The sequence below is a fragment of the Carassius carassius genome, chromosome 7, assembly GCF_963082965.1.
Source record: "Carassius carassius chromosome 7, fCarCar2.1, whole genome shotgun sequence".
In the NCBI taxonomy this organism is placed as follows: domain Eukaryota; kingdom Metazoa; phylum Chordata; class Actinopteri; order Cypriniformes; family Cyprinidae; genus Carassius; species Carassius carassius.
The window spans coordinates 6495505-6514593 of NC_081761.1; the positions used below are offsets into that span (position 1 = coordinate 6495505).

At 37.0% G+C, this 19089-nt stretch overlaps 1 protein-coding gene across 5 annotated transcripts; it reads right to left on the minus strand.

The window, feature by feature from the left end:
• Nucleotides 1–1066: 1066 nt before the first annotated feature.
• Nucleotides 1067–11438, minus strand: LOC132143431 (ubinuclein-1-like). 5 transcript variants are annotated; one of them, XM_059553626.1, is made up of 17 exons: nt 11033–11438; nt 9658–9961; nt 9094–9195; nt 8795–8893; nt 8588–8716; nt 8377–8465; nt 7857–8280; nt 7703–7773; nt 7481–7610; nt 6387–6505; nt 6158–6271; nt 5817–5960; nt 5297–5347; nt 4524–5128; nt 3012–3249; nt 2627–2725; nt 1067–1361 (listed from the first exon to the last, which is right to left on the minus strand). In XM_059553626.1, exons 2-14 carry the CDS (start codon nt 9889–9891, stop codon nt 5026–5028), a joined length of 1809 nt encoding a protein of 602 aa, XP_059409609.1. In that variant the 5' UTR covers nt 9892–9961; nt 11033–11438; the 3' UTR covers nt 1067–1361; nt 2627–2725; nt 3012–3249; nt 4524–5025. The 5 variants fall into 5 exon arrangements, with proteins under 5 accessions (XP_059409609.1, XP_059409611.1, XP_059409613.1 ...); XM_059553628.1 differs by having other exon boundaries at nt 2973–3249; XM_059553630.1 differs by lacking the exon at nt 5817–5960.
• Between the last annotated feature and the right edge of the window lie 7651 nt (nt 11439–19089).

Here is a 19089-nt window from a genome sequence, read left to right on the forward strand (position 1 = left end):
TTTCAAAATAAATTTGTTCTGTGGCCACATTATAATTATTATAATTTAAATGCTACTTGACTGAAGAAGAATTTTTTTTTTAAATTTAGTCTTTAGCACATCTGCATATTTAATTAAGGATTCATTTATCCGTTTAGATTCTTGGAAACGCATTAAACATCTGCTTTGGTCAGCGTAGGAGTTGTCTTTAAAGCTTTCATTATATATTTTTAGGTTACTTTTGTTTAAATGTTGCAACTAGTGTATAGGTTAAGAAAGATTTTACAGATTTACAGAACAGCTGTGCATGGTAATGTTCAGATATACTTTCAGTCAGTATCTCATCTGATTTCTTCAGGAGAGGTCACATATGGTGTAGAGGTAATTAAACAACAGCAATTTAACATCCGTTTTGCTGAGCTCTCTTCCAACTTTGCATAGACAAGAAATGAGGCTTGACAAAACTGTATTCACTCTCAACATTCATATGTACAAAAATGTAGAGAAAAAAGGCTAAAAAAAAAAAGAAAATCTGACCTCCAACAATAGAATGTCAACAATACAATATTTTAGGAAACTTTATTTCCACAGTATACCTTCAAATATTTAAATAAGTCATTTTTCAATGTGTTCAAAAACAAAAGCGAGTGCATGTTCTCTACAGATATTGCAGCATTTCTCAATAACTCGGCCACTATACTTAAACAGCCCTGAGATCATTACACTGGCATCATTTTCATCACCCAGTCCAACAACAAAACAAGAAAAAGTGCAGTCTCTAGCTTTGACTATTACAACAGATTCTGAGCTCCTTTATATTTTCATTGCAAACATGTATTTAAAAATAACACTGTAGTTGAACACTGAATTGAATATCATTCGTTTCATTTAATAAATTGAATATCATTCGTTTCATTTAATAAATTAGGATCGTGGATCTTCACTGGTAGATCACCTCTGAGAGAGAGAAGGTATATGAATACAGAAGAATTTACAGAAGATGTATCCGCCTTAGAAGTTGAACGTAAGGGTGAATATCACTGCACTGAGGTCACATGGCTGTTCATAGCATTTAAATTATAATCAATACTGTGAAAAACAAAAGACTTTGATTATAGTCCTCACGTCCATTCTCAATAAGTGCGTTTTTTTCTCTCCAAACAAACATTCATTTTGAAAGAGATTTGATTCTAAAATATACAAACAAAATGTCTCCTAATCTGCTTTTTAAATTAGAATTCAAATCCATGTTCAGTTATATCAGCTCCGTCTTCATAATCTTAATTTTGCTTTAGGTAACAGCCATCATTCATTTCATTCTAATGGCCATTAATGTAGTTTTCTCCGAGCGTTTAGACCATCTGTGTGGATCTGGCTTCCATCTGTCATAAAACAAAATGTTATTTTATCTCTCAAAATAACACTAATGTGATTGTTCAATGTAATGCTGGCCTAATTTAAGCAAATCAACATGAAACGACACACATGACACATTTTACTTTTATAATTTCACAATTCCTTCATATGATTTCATAATTTAAAATATGGGAGGGCTTAAATTAATTCAATAAATGTATTGATTTGGAAAATTAGTAATACATAGTAAAACCAGGAATATGCATTACACAGTTATTCAAATGTGCAAATGTATTACAAGTAATTGGAGTCCATTTGGATTTCATGTTGATTTTAAAACACTACAAAACTAGAACAATGACATCATACAGTCTACGTTATTTTGTTAAAAAAAAAAACACACACACACACACACACACACACACACACACACACACACACACACACACACACACACACACACACACAACCAAAAAAAAAAAAAAAACTAAAAATGAAATGATTGGTTTATTATATAACCAAACTGTGTCACTTTGTATATGTCAACTATAATGTAATTTATTATTAACAACAGTGCTGTCCACCAATATTGGCTCCCTTGGTAAATATGAGCAAAGGCGGCTGTGAAAAGAAATCTGCATTGTTTATACTTTTGATCTTTCATTCAAAAAAATTCACAAGATCCGAACCTATCGTTGAAAACATTTATTTCATCATGAGATTTTTTTTACCCACTTTCAATTGTTTTACTTCAATGAAAGTTTAGAATTTTTTTGAATGACAGGTCTGAAAGATCAACAATGCATATTTATTTGCACAGCCACCTTTACTCATATTTACCAAGGGTGCCAATATTAGTGGAGGGCACTGTATATGAAACTAGAGATGATCAGCTAAACTAAAACTCAGATTCATGCATTACTTGTCACACTTCAAATAAAGTTAAAAATATAAACTCAAAACAATCAGCTAAAGAAAAAAAAAAGATATATAAAGCAAGCAAGCAAACATCAAATCAAGAGCTGCACAATATTGGAAAGATTTACATAAAAAAAATGTGTATATATAATTTTTCTTGGGGAAAACTTGAAAAATTAAGATTGTTATAAATACATTTTTTAAATGATAAATGTTGTAATAATAATAATTATTATTTAAATAATACTGTAAAAAAAATATAAAAAGTATAGTTTTTATTTCAATATTTCGCAGCCCTAATTGAGATGAACATGAGCAATGTGAGCGCGTTTCAACTGTCTCAATGGGCTTTCCCAAAGGTGTGTAAAGTTACCTAAACCAAAGAGCCATGGTGTTAAAGAATGAAGAGGAGCAGGAGAAGAAACAGGGACAGACAGAAGATGAAGCGTGCTAGAGCACAGCATGGAGTTACCTGAAACAGGAAAGAGAGGAGGAGGAAGAAGAAGAAAACACCAGGATGACAAATGTAACATTACAGGGATGGAGCAAAGTGCATTAAACATCACACAAAGATTATGAATTTATTAAACCCCTGTATGTAGTTAAAGGTGAAGTGTGTAGTTTGAAATCCTAGAATAGTTATGGAATCAGTTGTTTTGTGCAGTAATTGAAGCATAAATAACACACTCTACCTTTAAACAAACAGAGATGATGCTTACCAAGTTCTATGGTTATTTTCAGGATCAATATCTGCTCACCGTGTGCGAGACCATGCTGAAAAGTTCCCGTTGCTTGGCCAGGAAAAACAGCTCCATTGCAGGCCTGAGGCTGTCCAGGGAGATTGGTGCCAGAGCTGAGCCCAGGGAACGGGAGAGCATGCAGGGGGGCAAAGCTCGGTAAAACACCCGGCTGTACTGTGGTGGGGTAAGAGGATGGAAGGAGCGATAGAGAAGGAGTGGGAAGCGCTGGGTTCCCACAGGAGATCTCACCAGCTGCCTGAAACACAAGCAAAGAAGAATATAAGTTTTATTCAGTCCAACTATAAACAAAAGCTTTTAAAACAAATCCCTTCCCTCTTAGGCTATATATATATATATATATATATATATATATATATATATATATATATATATATATATATATAATGAAATAACAAAAAATAAATATTAAACTGTAACTATGCTTCCACTATTCGAGCTCGCTGATTGGTTTAAGAATAAAACGCCAATTTAGATATTTTTGCTGCATATGCTACAGAACAACTAATTCAAACATGCATAAATGGCTGTCAACATGTTCCCTCCTGACTGCTTGCTCCGCTGACTGTCTACCTGCTGCCGAGCTCTGCCTGGTTTTCCTGTTTTGCGGAGCGTTGCCAGCCCGAGTTATTTTCTGGTCATTGCCAGTTCATTCAATAAAGACAGTTAACAATCTAGCTTTTGAGTACTAAATTATTAACCCAACAATAGCAGGGTCAGTTCATTTTTTTGCAGTGGGCCGCACAAATATACAGTATGTGTTTGGTTGTGTGGGCCGCGAACTGAAAAAGGTTGGGAACCACTGCCATAGGGAATCTATGGGCTATCTATGGTTCAAGAGGAAAATGAGAAACAAGAGACCAAACAATGCAGATGAGCTGAAGGCCACTGTCAAAGAAACCTGGGCTTCCACACCACCTCAGCAGTGCCACGAACTGATCACCTCCATGCCACGCAGAATTGAAGCAGTAATTAAAGCAAAAGGAGCCCCAATAAAGTATTGAGTACATGTACAGTAAATGAACATACTTACCAGAAGACAAACAATTCACTAAATGTTTTGTTTTTTATTGGTTTTATGAAGTATTTTAATTTGTTGAGATGGTGAATTGGTGGTTTTTTGTTAAATGTGAGCCAAAATCATCAAAATTAAAAGAACCAAAAGACTTATGCATTTAAATTCAGTGCACACAGACTGAATTAGTTTGAGTTTCACAATTTGAGTTGAATTACTGAAATAAATGAAACTTTCCTTGACATTCTAAATTATTGAGAAGCAACTTTAGATTTCTGAAGAATTGTGACAACGAAGACTGGAGTAATGATGTAGAAAATTACACTTTAAAATAAAGATGATATTGAAATAGTTTTTTTTATTATATATATAACATTTTAAAGTGTGTGTATAAGTGTGTGTGTACACTAGATGTAGATCATATACAGATTATATGATCTACATCTAGGAAGCAACCAATGTGTGTCTTTTTTGCATTTTTCTTTGAAATAACTTACTGCTGCCATTGAAACTGGTGCATCACCCACTGAGGTGGTAGTGAGCAGCCTGGCCACTCCCTGCACCATGGATGGACAGTCCCCCTCAGCACCATCTGGCGGCGCCACCAGCGTCAGTTTTGGAGTCACCCTCTCTCCAGTCTGGGGCCGCTTTGAATCGGAATCCATAACAGACCTGGTCCACATCATCTGGACCGACCCAGCTCCCTCTGCGATCACTGGACTTCTCTGAGTGCTGGTCTGATGGTTCTCAGTTTTATCACCTTCCTTGTGGTTCTGATTAGATGGATGGGTGGAGAAGGTGGCAGATGTTTGTGTGTTTGATGGCGTTTTGGCAGTGGTGCTCAGCGTGGCTTCAGGTTGCATGCTCACAGGTACACTCAGGCGTTTGCGTTTCAGTGCTGGTGGGCCCTGAATTTCTGGGTGCTCAAGGGCAGTACTGACCTGTGCATTCAACATTTGAAAAAGCAAGGTTTAGGACCAGACTTCCACCTATATTTTCCTAAAGAATGCGACATGCAGCGGTGTACTCTACGGCTGGGGTTTGCAGTTTTTTCTGATGTACCTTTTTTAGTTTTGTTGTACCTATTGGCTTCTTTCTTGCCCTGTAAAATCAAGAAAAAGGGCAATTTATTAACAAGAACTTTGGTTAAGTTTACACGTTAATTTGTCTTTTCTGATAACAGTTAGAAAAAATAATGACAAATTTTCCTCAGAAGGGTTGGATAAATACAGTATCTAGGAACTGTGTAGTAGTGTAGAATCATACTTACACAACACCTGTGATGTGGCCATGTGCTTTTCGGGTTTCTATAAGCAGAATCCTATTAAGAACAGGACAGAAATTAAATCAAATTATTAATAACGATTAACCCCAAGCAAGGTTTCATAATGCCTGAACACTGATGTTTGATTTTTTTATTATTATTATTTGCTTATCTGTGAAGCAAAATATCAGATTTTTTTTAATGCAGATTCTAATGCTTTAAATTGATCAAAAGTGACAGTAATAGACAAATGTTGTTCATTTGAACCTTCTATTCACAGAATTCTGAAAACAATGTATGACAGTTTTTAACATTAATAATAAGAAGAATTCTTGAGCAGCAAATCAGCATATGAGAATGAATGAAGGATCATGTGACACTGAAGACTGGAGTAATGATGATAAAAACAGACAAGTTTGTTTTGAATTACTCGTCACTTGTAAATGTAAATGAACAACTTTAACTTGGCCCTAGAGATTTCACTTATGTCCAAAATTTCAGAGTATTAATAATTTACTTTGTATACCTGGATTGCATCCATCCTTTAGGCCAAAGTGGTTTAACATCAGCCTCTAGGAACACTTTCAGATATTCTTCCAAACTAGAGCATGTGGGCGACTCCGAATCATAAATAATCATCTTCAAATTGACAATCTCAAAGAGTAACTCCCTGTAAAAGTCCATTCAGTGATATTTGTTTATACTGATGACCAGTGCTTACACAATTAATTAATAATATTTAATCTTATTACAAGTTCTGGTATTCATTAAATTCAAAGACTATGTAATGAGAATGTACAGCATTTACTAGTAGCAATCAAGAGAGCTTTAATAATCACACGCGCACACACACACACAAGACCCGACCTGATCTCTTCATTCCATCTGAACCTCTTGCGAGGCCCAAACACTCGTTTTCCACCCCTCTCCTCTTCTTCTTCTTCAGAGCCATCAATCCCCCTCTCTTTCTCAGCTTCGAGTCTTAAAACACAAAAAGAACATACAAATTAAACCGAAGTTGCATTCTAATAGAAAACTTCAAACCAATTAAAGAGTCAGTAAAATAGAGTTATGCATATTAAAAGTGATTGATTACTTGGCAGCTCTGGCTTGAGAGTGAGCTTGGCAGTGATTCTGGAAACGGGTGATCTGTTCTGGCATGGACCTGGCAACTGCATTCTCCAGCTTCTTCAGCAGCTCCTGCAGCTGTTCATCCTGATAACACACACGACCAGCACAACACGTACAGAGACATTTAACTGGAGTTCAGTTACACACACATTTAAATGTTAAGTGTTGGTAAATACAAAAAACATTGAAAGTAGTCTCTTATTAGGGAAGTTGTGGCTTAGTGGTTAGACAGTTTTACTTCTAACCCTAGGGTTGTGGGTTCGAGTCTTAGGCCAGCAATACCATGACTGAGGTGCCCTTGAGCAAAGCACCGAACTACCAACTGCTCCCCAGGCGCCGCAGCATAAATGGCTGCCCACTCCTCCAGGTGTGTATTCACAGTGTGTGTGTGCACTTTGTATGGGTTAAATGTGGAGCATGAATTCTAAGTATGGGTCACCATACTTGGCTGTATGTCACATCACTTTCACTTTATTCTCACCAAGGCTATATTTATTTAATCAAAAATAAAGAAAGACAGTACTATAGTGAAATAACATTACAATTTTAAATAACATATACACATATATATATATATATATATATATTATAAATTTTGTAATTTGTTCCTGTGATGCAAAGCTGTTTTTTAGCATCATTACTCCAGTTTTCAGTGTAACATGATCCTTCAGAATTCTAATATGCTGATTTGCTGCTTGAGAAACATTTAAAAGTTTTATCGATGTTGAAAACAGCTTAATATTTTTGTAGAAATGTGACAGTTTTTTTCTGGATTCTTTGATGAATAGAAAGTTCAAGAGAAAAACATTTATATAAAAATAGAGATTTTTTTTTTTTTTTTTTTTTTACTTTTGTACCATGACTTCACATTTCCATTCAGTGCGTCCTTGCTAACTAAAAGTATTAATTTATTTCAAAAAGTTATTGACCTCAAACCTTTAAACAATATATTTTAAAATCTTTTAAAATCTATTATAAAATTGTATTTAATTTTGATCGATTATGATCAAAGTCATGTCACTATGCTGAAGGCTCATGCAGTTTTGTAAGTTCACAGACCTGCTGTAGACTGTGGAGTTTTTTGACTCTTTTAACCAGAGTGCCTTTGCTACAGGACAGCTGTGATGCCAAGTATGAGAAGATTCTGGAGCGCACTTTCCCACTTAGCTGTTTAGAGTTCACCTCCACACTGAACATACAAAGAGAAAGAATCAATATATTAGATACAAAGTATGCGTCGCAAAATGTTACCCGTTATATAATAAATGTAATGCAACTTACTCTAGTAGAACACTGTTGAGTTCTGAAGACAAAATCTCCAGCTTGTTTTGTCCTTCAATTTTCTTAACAGCCTAAACAACAACATAAGTAATGCATATAAGAATAAGTTGCATATTCCTGAAAACTACTCTAAAGTTGTAAGAGCAAATAATACCTGGGAAAGCTCCTTAATGTGTTGCTCTAATGTAGGTGGCAGACCATCGGGAAGTAATGTTGTGGGTTTCTCAGTGACGGACACTACCAGAGCCTCTCCGTTATCTTCCAGGCTTGGAGAGCAGATGTTCTGCGGCTCCCCTAAGAGTCCATCTAAGTCAAAGTCTTGCTCTGCTGCTTTGACCGCCTGAAGGAGGTCATCTGCACTGGCAGAACCAATGAGTGTGAGAAGAGGGTCAGCTGATATGGGCGGTTCTTGAACCTCAGCTTGCACAGTGTCATTGAGAGCATGCAAATCTCTCTCTCTATTATTGAACATCTGCAGCTGCTGAAGCTTTTCCCTGTGGAACTTCTTCAGCATCTTATCGATACTTAGTGGCTTCTTATTTTTCTTCTTCTTCGCAGATGATTTGTCTGGTGGGGTGCTGAGAAGAAGGATAAAGCAAACAATGAGGGCATTTAAGAAAGAATCAATGAAAATTAAGAGTAGTAAACATTGTAATCTATCCGGCAGCAAAAACCTTTTTCTGGCTTCGTCCTTAGTAAGCATGTGTTCCTCTTTCTTTTTCTTCCCAATCTTCTTGTCTTTTCCTTGCTTAAGCTTTCGCTTCTGAGAAAGGAATCAGAGCAAATAAGATTTAACAATGTATGGTGTCTTAATCTTTTGCATACAGCTGAAAAAAAACTGTACACAACAAACTGGCACTGCAATTTTTGCAACAAAGGACACACCTTAGGTTTAAAACCGCTGTCCTCAAAATCATTCTCGTTCTCAGAGGCTGGGCGGAACTGCAGAGTTCCAGAGTTGATGTAGAAGCCTCCGTATCTGGTGGTGAGACAAGCTGGGACAAGCTCATCATACTGCGGCATGCAGGGAAAAAGACGACTTGAGTAAAACATTCCTAATTTGATATAGGCTATCATCTGGCCTGAACTTACAGCCTCAGAGTTATCAATGAATGAATCCGATTCATCGTAACCAAAGCCCATATCCACCAGATCCTGTAACCTGTCTTTTTTTCTTTTGCCACCTCCACCCTAAACAAGAAAAGGGTGGATGTTAATGAATAGCTTTAAACATGCACACACAAAACACTAAATTTGACATAAGCTTAATCCTGTTGAATCACCATATGCATCAGCAAGTGCAGTGACCTTTGAAATGTACTTTTTTTCCATTATCCACAGCACTAACATGATAAAGCTAGAAATATAATCTTGGCAGAATTCATACTCACGTATTTTGCATCAAACTTTTTTGCAAGCGCCTCCAGTTCTTCTCTCTCCTTGTCCTCAACCAACTCCTCTAATGTCTGTGGTTTCTTTTTCTCAGTGGTTTCCTTAAAATGAGAAACAACTGATTTTCCTACATCCACCAGAACTGGTTTTATCCTCAAGGACTCGTAGGCACATTGATGAAAAACTCGAAAATTAATTAAACTGAATACTGGTCAAATACAAATATCGCCTGCTGAATTCAGTTAGATAATGATTTATAGGCCTACATATTAAAAATTTTACTTAATTCGAAATTTAAACAACAAAGTAGATGCTTACTTTGTCAACACTGCTACTTCTGGATCAAAAGCAATTTTCCAAGTGAGTATTTAACTTTTGACTATTTCCCCACAAAATTCAAAAGTGTTCTGATTGAAAGTTGTTAAATACAAACTCAGAGCATTTATATTTTGCAGTACTTTTATTCTTGCATACTTGTAAACAGTTTTGAAATGTTGTCTTGAAATCATGATTAACACAACAAGTGAAATTCAGAAAATAAATCAGTGCCAATGCTTGTTTACTTTCGAGCTGATCAAATCCAGGTAGCTAAACTCCGGGCAGCGTTGTTCATCCGACTCGAAGAGTTTTAATTCCACTCTTGTCGCAGGATGCGGAGGTGGGGGCGATCCAGCCGCAGGCGTCGGTGCAGGTAAACCCTGTTTGACAGGCTGGTCACCAGCATTGGGGATGGTGGGAAGAGGAAAGCATGCATTGCTTGAGAGAGCGGTGAGATGAATTCTTCTTGGAGCGGCCATTGCTCAGACCGACAGCAACACTCCACGATTCTTCCCGAACAGGTGCGCGTTTGGTTGATTGATTATGAGCCTGTGAAGCCAATTGAACTAAGTGTTACTCTCCGTCCTTAAAAGGTACGTGAGCGCACACAGCGTTTATCTCATGCTCCTGGAGCCCTGCACTAAACAATTTGCACGTTTCAGCTGACAAAAACTTTTCATGTCTGGAGTAAGGACAAGGGGAAGTAAATAAATAACGTTTTGGTTGCTGTTATTTTTGTAGAGCAAGCTATTTTTAGGTGACGCAAAACATCAATAAGGTGTTTTGAATACGAAACTTGAACAAACTTACCTTGGTTTTTTAAAAATGATTTAAAAGCGTAGTGTAAATACAAAAATAAACAACAACGCTACATTTGTCGGCCTTTTTTATATCATATGTGCCAACATCAACAACCAAAAATGTGGCAACTACCAAAAATGTAACATAGGCCTACGTAAATTGTTTAAAACAGAAGAAAACCACTTTTGTGTTTGTGGGGTTTTTTTTTTTTTACCTCACGAGAAACTATGCTATCAACAGTTTTTACATATTAACCCACATAAGAAAGTACGAGCTTTTAGTCTTTTAAAAGCGCTCATATTACTAATCATATTACTCATATTTTTAAGTATACCCTACGAAAATTAACCATGGTTTTATTGTAGTTAACGCGTAGTAAACATGGTTTTAGGCCTAAAGATTACCATTTTTATAACCATAGTTTTACTACAAATAAGGTTACCATTAAACTAGTGTAGCAAAACCATGGTTAATTTGTGGTTACCACGGTTTAACTAGTAACCATGTTTTTTTTTTGGTTGAACTTGTAGTAAATATAATAGCTATATTATATAATACCAGTTTAAAAGTGATAGTGAGGGCTATTTAAAACGTCGCATGACGCCATGACGCATCTGCGGCGTAGTGGAAATATTTGTTTTATCAAAAACCTTAGCATAAAATATTTAGGACTTAATACATTTTAGAGCGTAGTTATGCTTGCTGGGGCGCTAACGGGAAGCTATATATCTGTGTGCTTTACAAAATGTCTTCTGGAACCGGTTTGGGAAATTACTGATAGACACTGCATCTGTAGAAAAAGCTAGAAATAAAACATACCACGGATGTTTATCCATGTCATGTAATGGTGAATCGTTGATATGCTGTCTTGTATGGCATATTCTGACGAAGTCTCCAACATCCAGTCTCTCCGAAAGCGTTCGTTTCATTCTATCTCCGCGGCCCTCGGTGAATCGCGCAGCCGTTTTCACGCCAGTAGTCGAATACTCTCCATAAAGCATTCGCTTGAGTGATCATGGCAATGGGGAATTTTCGTTTTCAGATGCAAAGCGCAAATAGAAGACGGTAGGCCTATCTCCAATATGGATTAGTCGATGGATCACACTGGCGATCACAAGGCTATTTGTTCGATGTAGTATTGACGATCAGTTATAGAAGTAGCGATACATTTTTACTAGAAAAATTTCATCACTGATATGGACACCCACAACTATTTCCAAAATCACCGTTCGCAGCTCTCATTGGGTGGACCACTGCCTAGTCAGTCTAGTCGTCATCATCCTGCGCCTGAATTTTTAATTGGGAAAGGAACATTATTGTACTGTTAAGTTAATAATGTTGTCTCACGTTTTTACTGTTAAACTGATGTATACTAACAGGTGAGGTTGGAGAACAATAGCTTACTAATAGACTGTTACTGCCGAGTTAATGAAATCCTCCTTTTTCTCATTTGCCATATCTCCATTATAAATCTCGTAACCAATACGGCATCGTGAACTGTTCTTAACCTAACATCAGGCTAATTGTACGCTACTTGGATTTAGATAATGACCACAGTGGTATCGTGCAAAAGCAACACATTGGCGCTGTCCATGGTACTGAATGGATACCGTCAGTTTATGTAGGCCACTGAAGTTAAGATATCCACCACTAAATACTTACATATAAGACCGCTAGATCCATGCACTGCAGGTTAAACTGTATTTGTATGTAGTGTTTGACGTGGTTGGTCTAAGATGCTGTTTCACTCAAACAGAAGAAGCTGTCTCTCTGTCTTTAAATATTCACATTTTACGATTTGAAGAATCATACATTTAATAATCATTACATAAGAATTAAGTTATTAAATACGAATCTTTATAAATATCTGTATCATGTAAAAAGGTTCAGTTTAGACTGATTTTGGTCCAGTCCAAATTAGAAAAAAATGACTTCTGAGTTGACATTGATATTAAAAAAACGCTTTTAGTTTGAAGGCTCTGCTGTTTGGTTGTGAAGGTGACCAGAAGATGGCAGTAGATTTCTTAAAACCGAATGGAATTGTTTTTTCAACTTCTAATTTGGGATGTGGGTGTCAGAACACATACAGAAAAGTCTGTGAAAATGAGTCACATTAATAACTTTTTGCATTTCAGGTCTTGATCTTTACCAGATACAATTTAGTACTTTTAAATGGTTGTAATTGTATTTTTTTAGGCTAATTCAAATGCAGTGACTTTTAAAGAGAAACTGACATATTGATAGGTTCTAAATTCCAAATAATAGAGATAATCTGGAGCTGAGGTCATGCTTTGCAACAGACAGCCTATGACAGAAATGTGTAGAGACACTTCATGCATCTTAATAAGGATTTATGTGGAAGTTTTTTGCTTAATATAGTGCAGTAGTTCTTAATTCTGGTCCAGCACGCATATTTTGCACATATTTTTGTTGATGAGAGAAACTTTTGATGTGGTTGCGCACCTGATTCATCATCACCACCAACCAATGCCTGTCTCTCTAATACTATGATATGAATGATAGACCAGATCGGTTTAGAGCGTCAAGCCATTTCACACAGATTAAACAAGCATCAGGAAATGGCAATAAAGGCAGGCCATTTGATCGACTTTATAACATTGTTGTTCGGTCTGCTTTTCGTTTCCCCCAGTGGAGATTTCTAAGCCCTATTTAGCTACATTAAGATTCACCTCATCTTCTTCTCTACGGGCGCTCACCGTGGAACGATCCTCTCATGAATCGAATTTGACAGTCACAAAGGCGTCATAATTGCAGTCTGTCTCATTCCATTCCATGTTAACATATCACAAACTTATTCAAACGTAATTCGGGACGCATATGCTTTCGCTATCTCTCTCTCTCTCTCTAGCAATTATAAATGAATTTCACGGTGTAGGCTTTTAATGCTAATAAGATCCCCCTCCCCGCTGGCTTGCGAACGCACGGGCCAGTCTCTTTGACAAACAGGGCACGAAAACCCGTGTTGTGCGAGAGAGACATGTATGGCCTTAGAGAGAGAAAGAGAGAGAGAGACAGGGAGAGGGGGGGGGGGGGCAGGATCAGATTGCATCTCTTTTGTTTAACCAGACTCCTGTTTCAATGAGCTAATGGAGCGGAAGAGTTTGGCGCCCCGCGGCATGAGAAGGCCGACAGAAGCGCAGAATTAAAAAAGGTGTCAATAAATGTGTGAAAGACAATGAGCTAAAACACACACGCTTTATTGGGAGGACAAAGAGGGACAGATGGAAAGTGAGGAGGGGGTTCCGACCAGTGACAGGACCCCTCAGCGTTTCATCAGAGCGCAGAGAGAGTAACAATATTGTCCCGGGATGATTTAAGGCGCTCTGGGACTCGGGTCCCCAAAGTGAATAATTTAGTCCTTTTATTAACTTGAGCAAACATGAGCTGTTTTTAATTAACCAGTTAGATCAGAGCACTACGGCCAAATGCATTCACCAGTGGGTGGTTCAAGAAAAAGCTTAACGTAAAACAAGTTTGACTTTCGGTATAGAATTCGCTTCAAACTGTTTTGGTCAGGATAGTTACTCCCACAGCTAATTGTATTCTTATGCCACATTTTAGCAGAATAAATGTGTGCAGTACTATCATATGGTGTCATTGCTATAAAGTCTATCAACGATATCATCATAATTTACTGAATAGGCCGATCTAAAGTTTAGGGAGGATGATTCGGATCACCACTAGGAAGCGCTGTGACTACCATTGAGAGTCCCCTGCAAGTAGCCTAATTAAGCAAATATGCATGCGTTTAATTGATAGGCTCTGTCGCACAATTTACACCTCCTTTAATTTGCTTACTGAGAACCATCTTTTTGTACTGAGCAAACATCGTTGGAGAACAAATTATTGAAAAATAAAGTTTTTAGTATTGTTACAATATTTATATAAAGTTTACTTAACTATGCTTTTGCGTTATCTTTCATTTAACCCAGCGAGGCTGAACGATATTTTGTACACAAAAAAATAATATTTTTCGGTAAATAAAAGTTAAATAAAAGAAAGATTTTTAGAAAATAAAAATCAGTCTTTCTTCTTCAAAATTTCACTTAAATGTGTCACCTGCCGCTTCTTTGTTATTATTTGTGAAATGTACTGGCAATTTCCCCCATTATAAAGTTTGGACATAATAAATCTTTAAAAAGATTTACACATTTTGGGTGCCTCACAGACACACCAAGATGAGGTCTGAGAACCTCTAGTAATGAGCTAATGCTATGATGATTATATAAATAAGGTGTCTTAAATATGAAGAACCCCCAATGTTCAGTTCTGGGGTAGGCTACTCATGGATAAGACTAAGTTTTGTTCTACAGTGTTTTTGGAGGAGGCCAAGACAAAAAGCACTTCTGGAAGACAAGGGGTGGCCAACGAAGGTAATTCATTAAGCAGCAGAGTTAACCTGCCTCGCCTTAATTAAAACATCTTCGCTAGTTTACACTGTGGGTACTGGGGCGTCTCTGGGGTTTTGGGTTTCCTTCACGCAGCAGATGGCCGCGCCGGCCGAAAATAATAGTTTACGCTCCTCCTCCTATGCTTCATTGTACCAGACCCGAGCAACCGTGATCCCGCGAGCCACCGGGGGATTAGAACGGCGTGGATAACAAAGAGATATTAACTATTTAGGGCCCTCACGAAAGACCGCAGTCAGTGCACATCAAGACCCTGATTATATCCAGGCGATGACATGAGTCACGTGACGTGTAGGAGATTTGTTTATTTAGAGAGCGCGAGAGATGGGTGATCCCGAGGAATAGTCTACCTCGTTATGTCTCCCAGCAGTTCTTGTAACCATCAATAAGCCTTACTGAGTCAAGCCAAGTCACCTTTATTTATAGAGCTTTTAACAATACAGACTGTGTCAAAGCAGCTTTACAGTATCAAAATAGGAAAATACTGTATCAGTGCAAAAGGACAATAGTAAACACTCAATTCTCGGTTAAAGGCAGTTCATCATTGAATTCAGTGATGTCATCGTCCAGCTCATTTCAGTTTAAATAGTGTGCTCAATCAAGTCGACCATATCGCTGGAAATGAAGTGTCCAGAAGTTTAATCAAGCCAGAGGCGACAGCTGCAAGGAACCAAAACTCCATCGGTGACAGAATGGAGAAAAAAACCTTAGAAGAAAACAGGCTCAGTCGGGGGGCCAGTTCTCCTCCGGCCAGACGAATCAGCAAAGACAGATCAAAAAATATAACAGGGAAGTTTATCATTTAACCCTTTATATCATTTATTATAATCTTTTTTATTATTTGTTATTTAGGCTATTAATTCTTTAAAAATTAGTTTTTGTAACCAACTTACAAAAAAGACATTATGTCGTCATGTAAGAGAGCACTCCTTTAAAACCCCTTTTATAAAAACTACGTATATAGCCTATACATATATATATATATATATATATATATATATATATATATATATATATATATATATATATATATATATATATATATATATATATATATATATATACACACACATACATTGTGGGGACCAAATGTACCAACAAGGATAGTAACCCTAAACGTTTCGATATAAATAAGGGAAAAAGTTATTAAAAATAGTAAATTATGTTTATCTAACAATTCAAACAGGTTTTCTGTAAGGGGTAGGTTTAGGGTTGGATTAGGGGATAGAAAATATCGTTTGGTCAGTTTAAAAGTAATAAAAGTCTATGGAAAGTCCACACAATTCACAGAAACAAACGTGTGAGTGTGTGTCTTTTTTTGTCGTCTTGGACGTCCTTATTTTGTCACTGATCCTTGTCTTGCGTTTTGACACCCTGGCCCTCTCTAGTACGTTAAGCTAACCTTTATAAAATCACAAGACGCTAGGTGGCGATAAAGGAATGATTTCTTTTTCCACATGACAGCTGAAGTTTTTGACAGCTGTAATACTTGTGTGCTTGACCATCAATGAAGTCCTGTTACAGGTCTTTTCTGCTCATTTTCCTCACTTTTCATGGAGATGGATGATCAGTATGCTTTTAGCACAAATGCGAGCGCATGGGCACAAAGACACAAAGGAGCGCGCACTCCTACGTGCAAGTGCTACATTAATATGTCCTTCAGTTTCAAAGTGATGAACGGGGGGAAATAGTGGACTGTAAAAATATGTAAATTACCCTTACAAAGGCTCCGAAAAATTGGCGTCATCGCCATTGCTCAAATTATATCATTACTAATGTTTTGAAAATGGTAATCTGTTCAGTGGATTTCCCTGGGGAGGCAAGTAAATTAGTTCTATTTCCGTGCATACCAGCGCAAGGCAACGGGAAGCGACAAGCACCTTCGATTCGCTGATTACAATTAGACAATCCCTGCTCGGGGTCTGTCAAGCATTGATAATTTTTGGCATATTAAGCACGTTTTAGCAAAAGGTGATAAGTCAGTTTTAATTGAAATGAAATTATTACTCTAATAGAAGTGAGTTATTGTTATTAAAAGCATTCCATTTTGCACTACCTCATAAATGCAGACCAAGGTAAGATTTCTGAAGGACATTGTAGGTTAAGGCTGAGTAAAGTAATTTGAAGTGGAACTACGTTTTTTCTCTTTCTCTCACTCTCTTTCAATCAGGAATGCAGTATATTAAAACTCGGAATCAATCGCTTTTACTTTCTGCTTTCTCTGCAGTCAGACCAACAATTGCAGATAATTAGTGCGCGGGAAAGTTTTAATTGCATGATTATCTGAGCGGGATTAGAAGGAAATTTGCCTGGTGGGATAGCCTAGTTTCCTACTAAAACACCAAACTCTGTGCTTGAGTGAAGCACAAACACAGAAAGGAAAAACATTTTACACTTTAATTGGTTCCGTTTGTGGATCAAATGACTAAATTTACGTTTCACACTCTTAATTATCTGTGCATCGACTAATGTGCAGTTCAGTTTTGATAGCTACAAATTAATTCACATTAAGTTAATTTAGTAATTAAGACTTTCAAAAGAAGTATATTGATTTTAATTAAAATGTTTTATTCGAGCCTAATGGTTAGTTATGATTATCGTTTAAAAGTTCCTTGTTTCAAGCTTCAGGGTGTTGAGAGTTTATGAACAGCCAAAACAGCTTTTCATCTTTCTGACTGAACTTTCTATTGAATTTAACAGGCTACATATAACCATATAAACACGTTTGAACCCTTTAACTTATTTAAAATGTTTTTATTCATAAGTGTAAATATGAAAGTATTATGAAGTGGTCTTAATGCAGTATATGCAGAATGGATAGATCATATTAACAAGCGAATGAAATCTTCAGGAAAAACATTCAAAGTGCTTTGCATTTAATTTTGACACGTGTTGATTCTATATCCAGATTTGTTTAATATAATATCGCGTAAGATATAGGCCTATAGATAGCGAAAATCTGATAAAAGTGGAAACGCACTGAACCCTGGCCCTGGCGTGGCTTGCGTACGTATTATTAACAAGTTAATTAAAGCCTGCACATCTGACACACTCACTGTCGGATTAAAAACAACGGGCGCCTTGCAACTCTTCGCAGGGGCCTCATGTCAAGGGTTGTCTACCCAGGAGGAGCGTGCGTCTAGCGGATACCGCTTGCTCAGAACTTGAGGGGTGCCCTTTCAAGAAGCAGTTTTCTAAAAGCAAACGACAAGAAGCCAATTATTGAACTTAGATGTCTGGGGAGGGGCAGAATGAAACGATTTCCATAATTCCTGTGTGCGAAGTGATGAAATGTTTGGGGATAAAGAGTGGAGAAGAGAGATACAAACCAAGTAACATCAAACGCGCGCTCACGCAGGGAATGTGTGCTTTGAAAACGACTAGCGCATGTAGAGAGGCCTTTTTTATTTTCTTTTTCTTTTTTTCTTTTTTGGAAAGTGCTGGTTTGAAATGAACACATTGAAATGCAGGCAGCCAGCCAACAGACTGCGAGGTCAAGTGACGAACGGATTATATGCTTCTTCTTAATAATATTAATTAAACAATTTGCATGCTAATAAGGTAACAATTATCATGCCTCTCTGTTGAAAGATTTAGGTTATTACTACACGCCATCCGGGTGCTGCTGAGGGTCAGCGCAAGCGAGCGAGTGGTGAGAAATTTCAACTCAAATTAACATTCTGGCAGCTGGAGAAATTGGATAAATAAAGTGGAATTAATTCTCGGTAATGGAGGAGGAGAGCAGGGAGAGAGAAAGACCCGTGTACTTACTTTATACATGAACAGGATTGATTACTATCCTGTATTCAGTACCATCTCTCTCCTCTCTTTCTCTCTTTCGCTCACACACCACACACTTTCCCAGTTTTAAATAAAAAGGCCATGAGCTGGACATTGTTTACATTTAACATTTATAGAGGCAAGGGGGTCTTCATTATACATAAAAACTTAAATGTTTACAATCATTACAAAATCACAGTCGGATGAAAGAAGATATATTTATTTTAGTTTACATTTTGTTCTGGATACACCGTATACACTCACGCGCAATCATTCACACATTATTTCTTATGAAATATTGTCCTTTACATTTAAAAAAGTCGATGTTTTAGCCATTCTTTTAAATGTGAATAATTTTATTTTATTGATTAATATGACCCTTTCACACACCACAGCGCCCTCTTTTAGATACAAATGATCAATGGAATAAAAGCATAGGCTAATTGATTATTTGCACGAAATTGCTTAAACATTTTAGTGATGTCAGTTTTTTTTGGACTCAGGGGCCAAATAATCTAAAAGCCCTATACTGAAATAGCCTATAAAAACACGTTTGAAAACACGTTTGTTTTCATATAGCTTCCCCCTCACAGATATTCTATCAGACTCGCTTTTGTTTCCACCTTATTTTTTCATAACACCAGCCAAGATCATGGCCACAGTAAT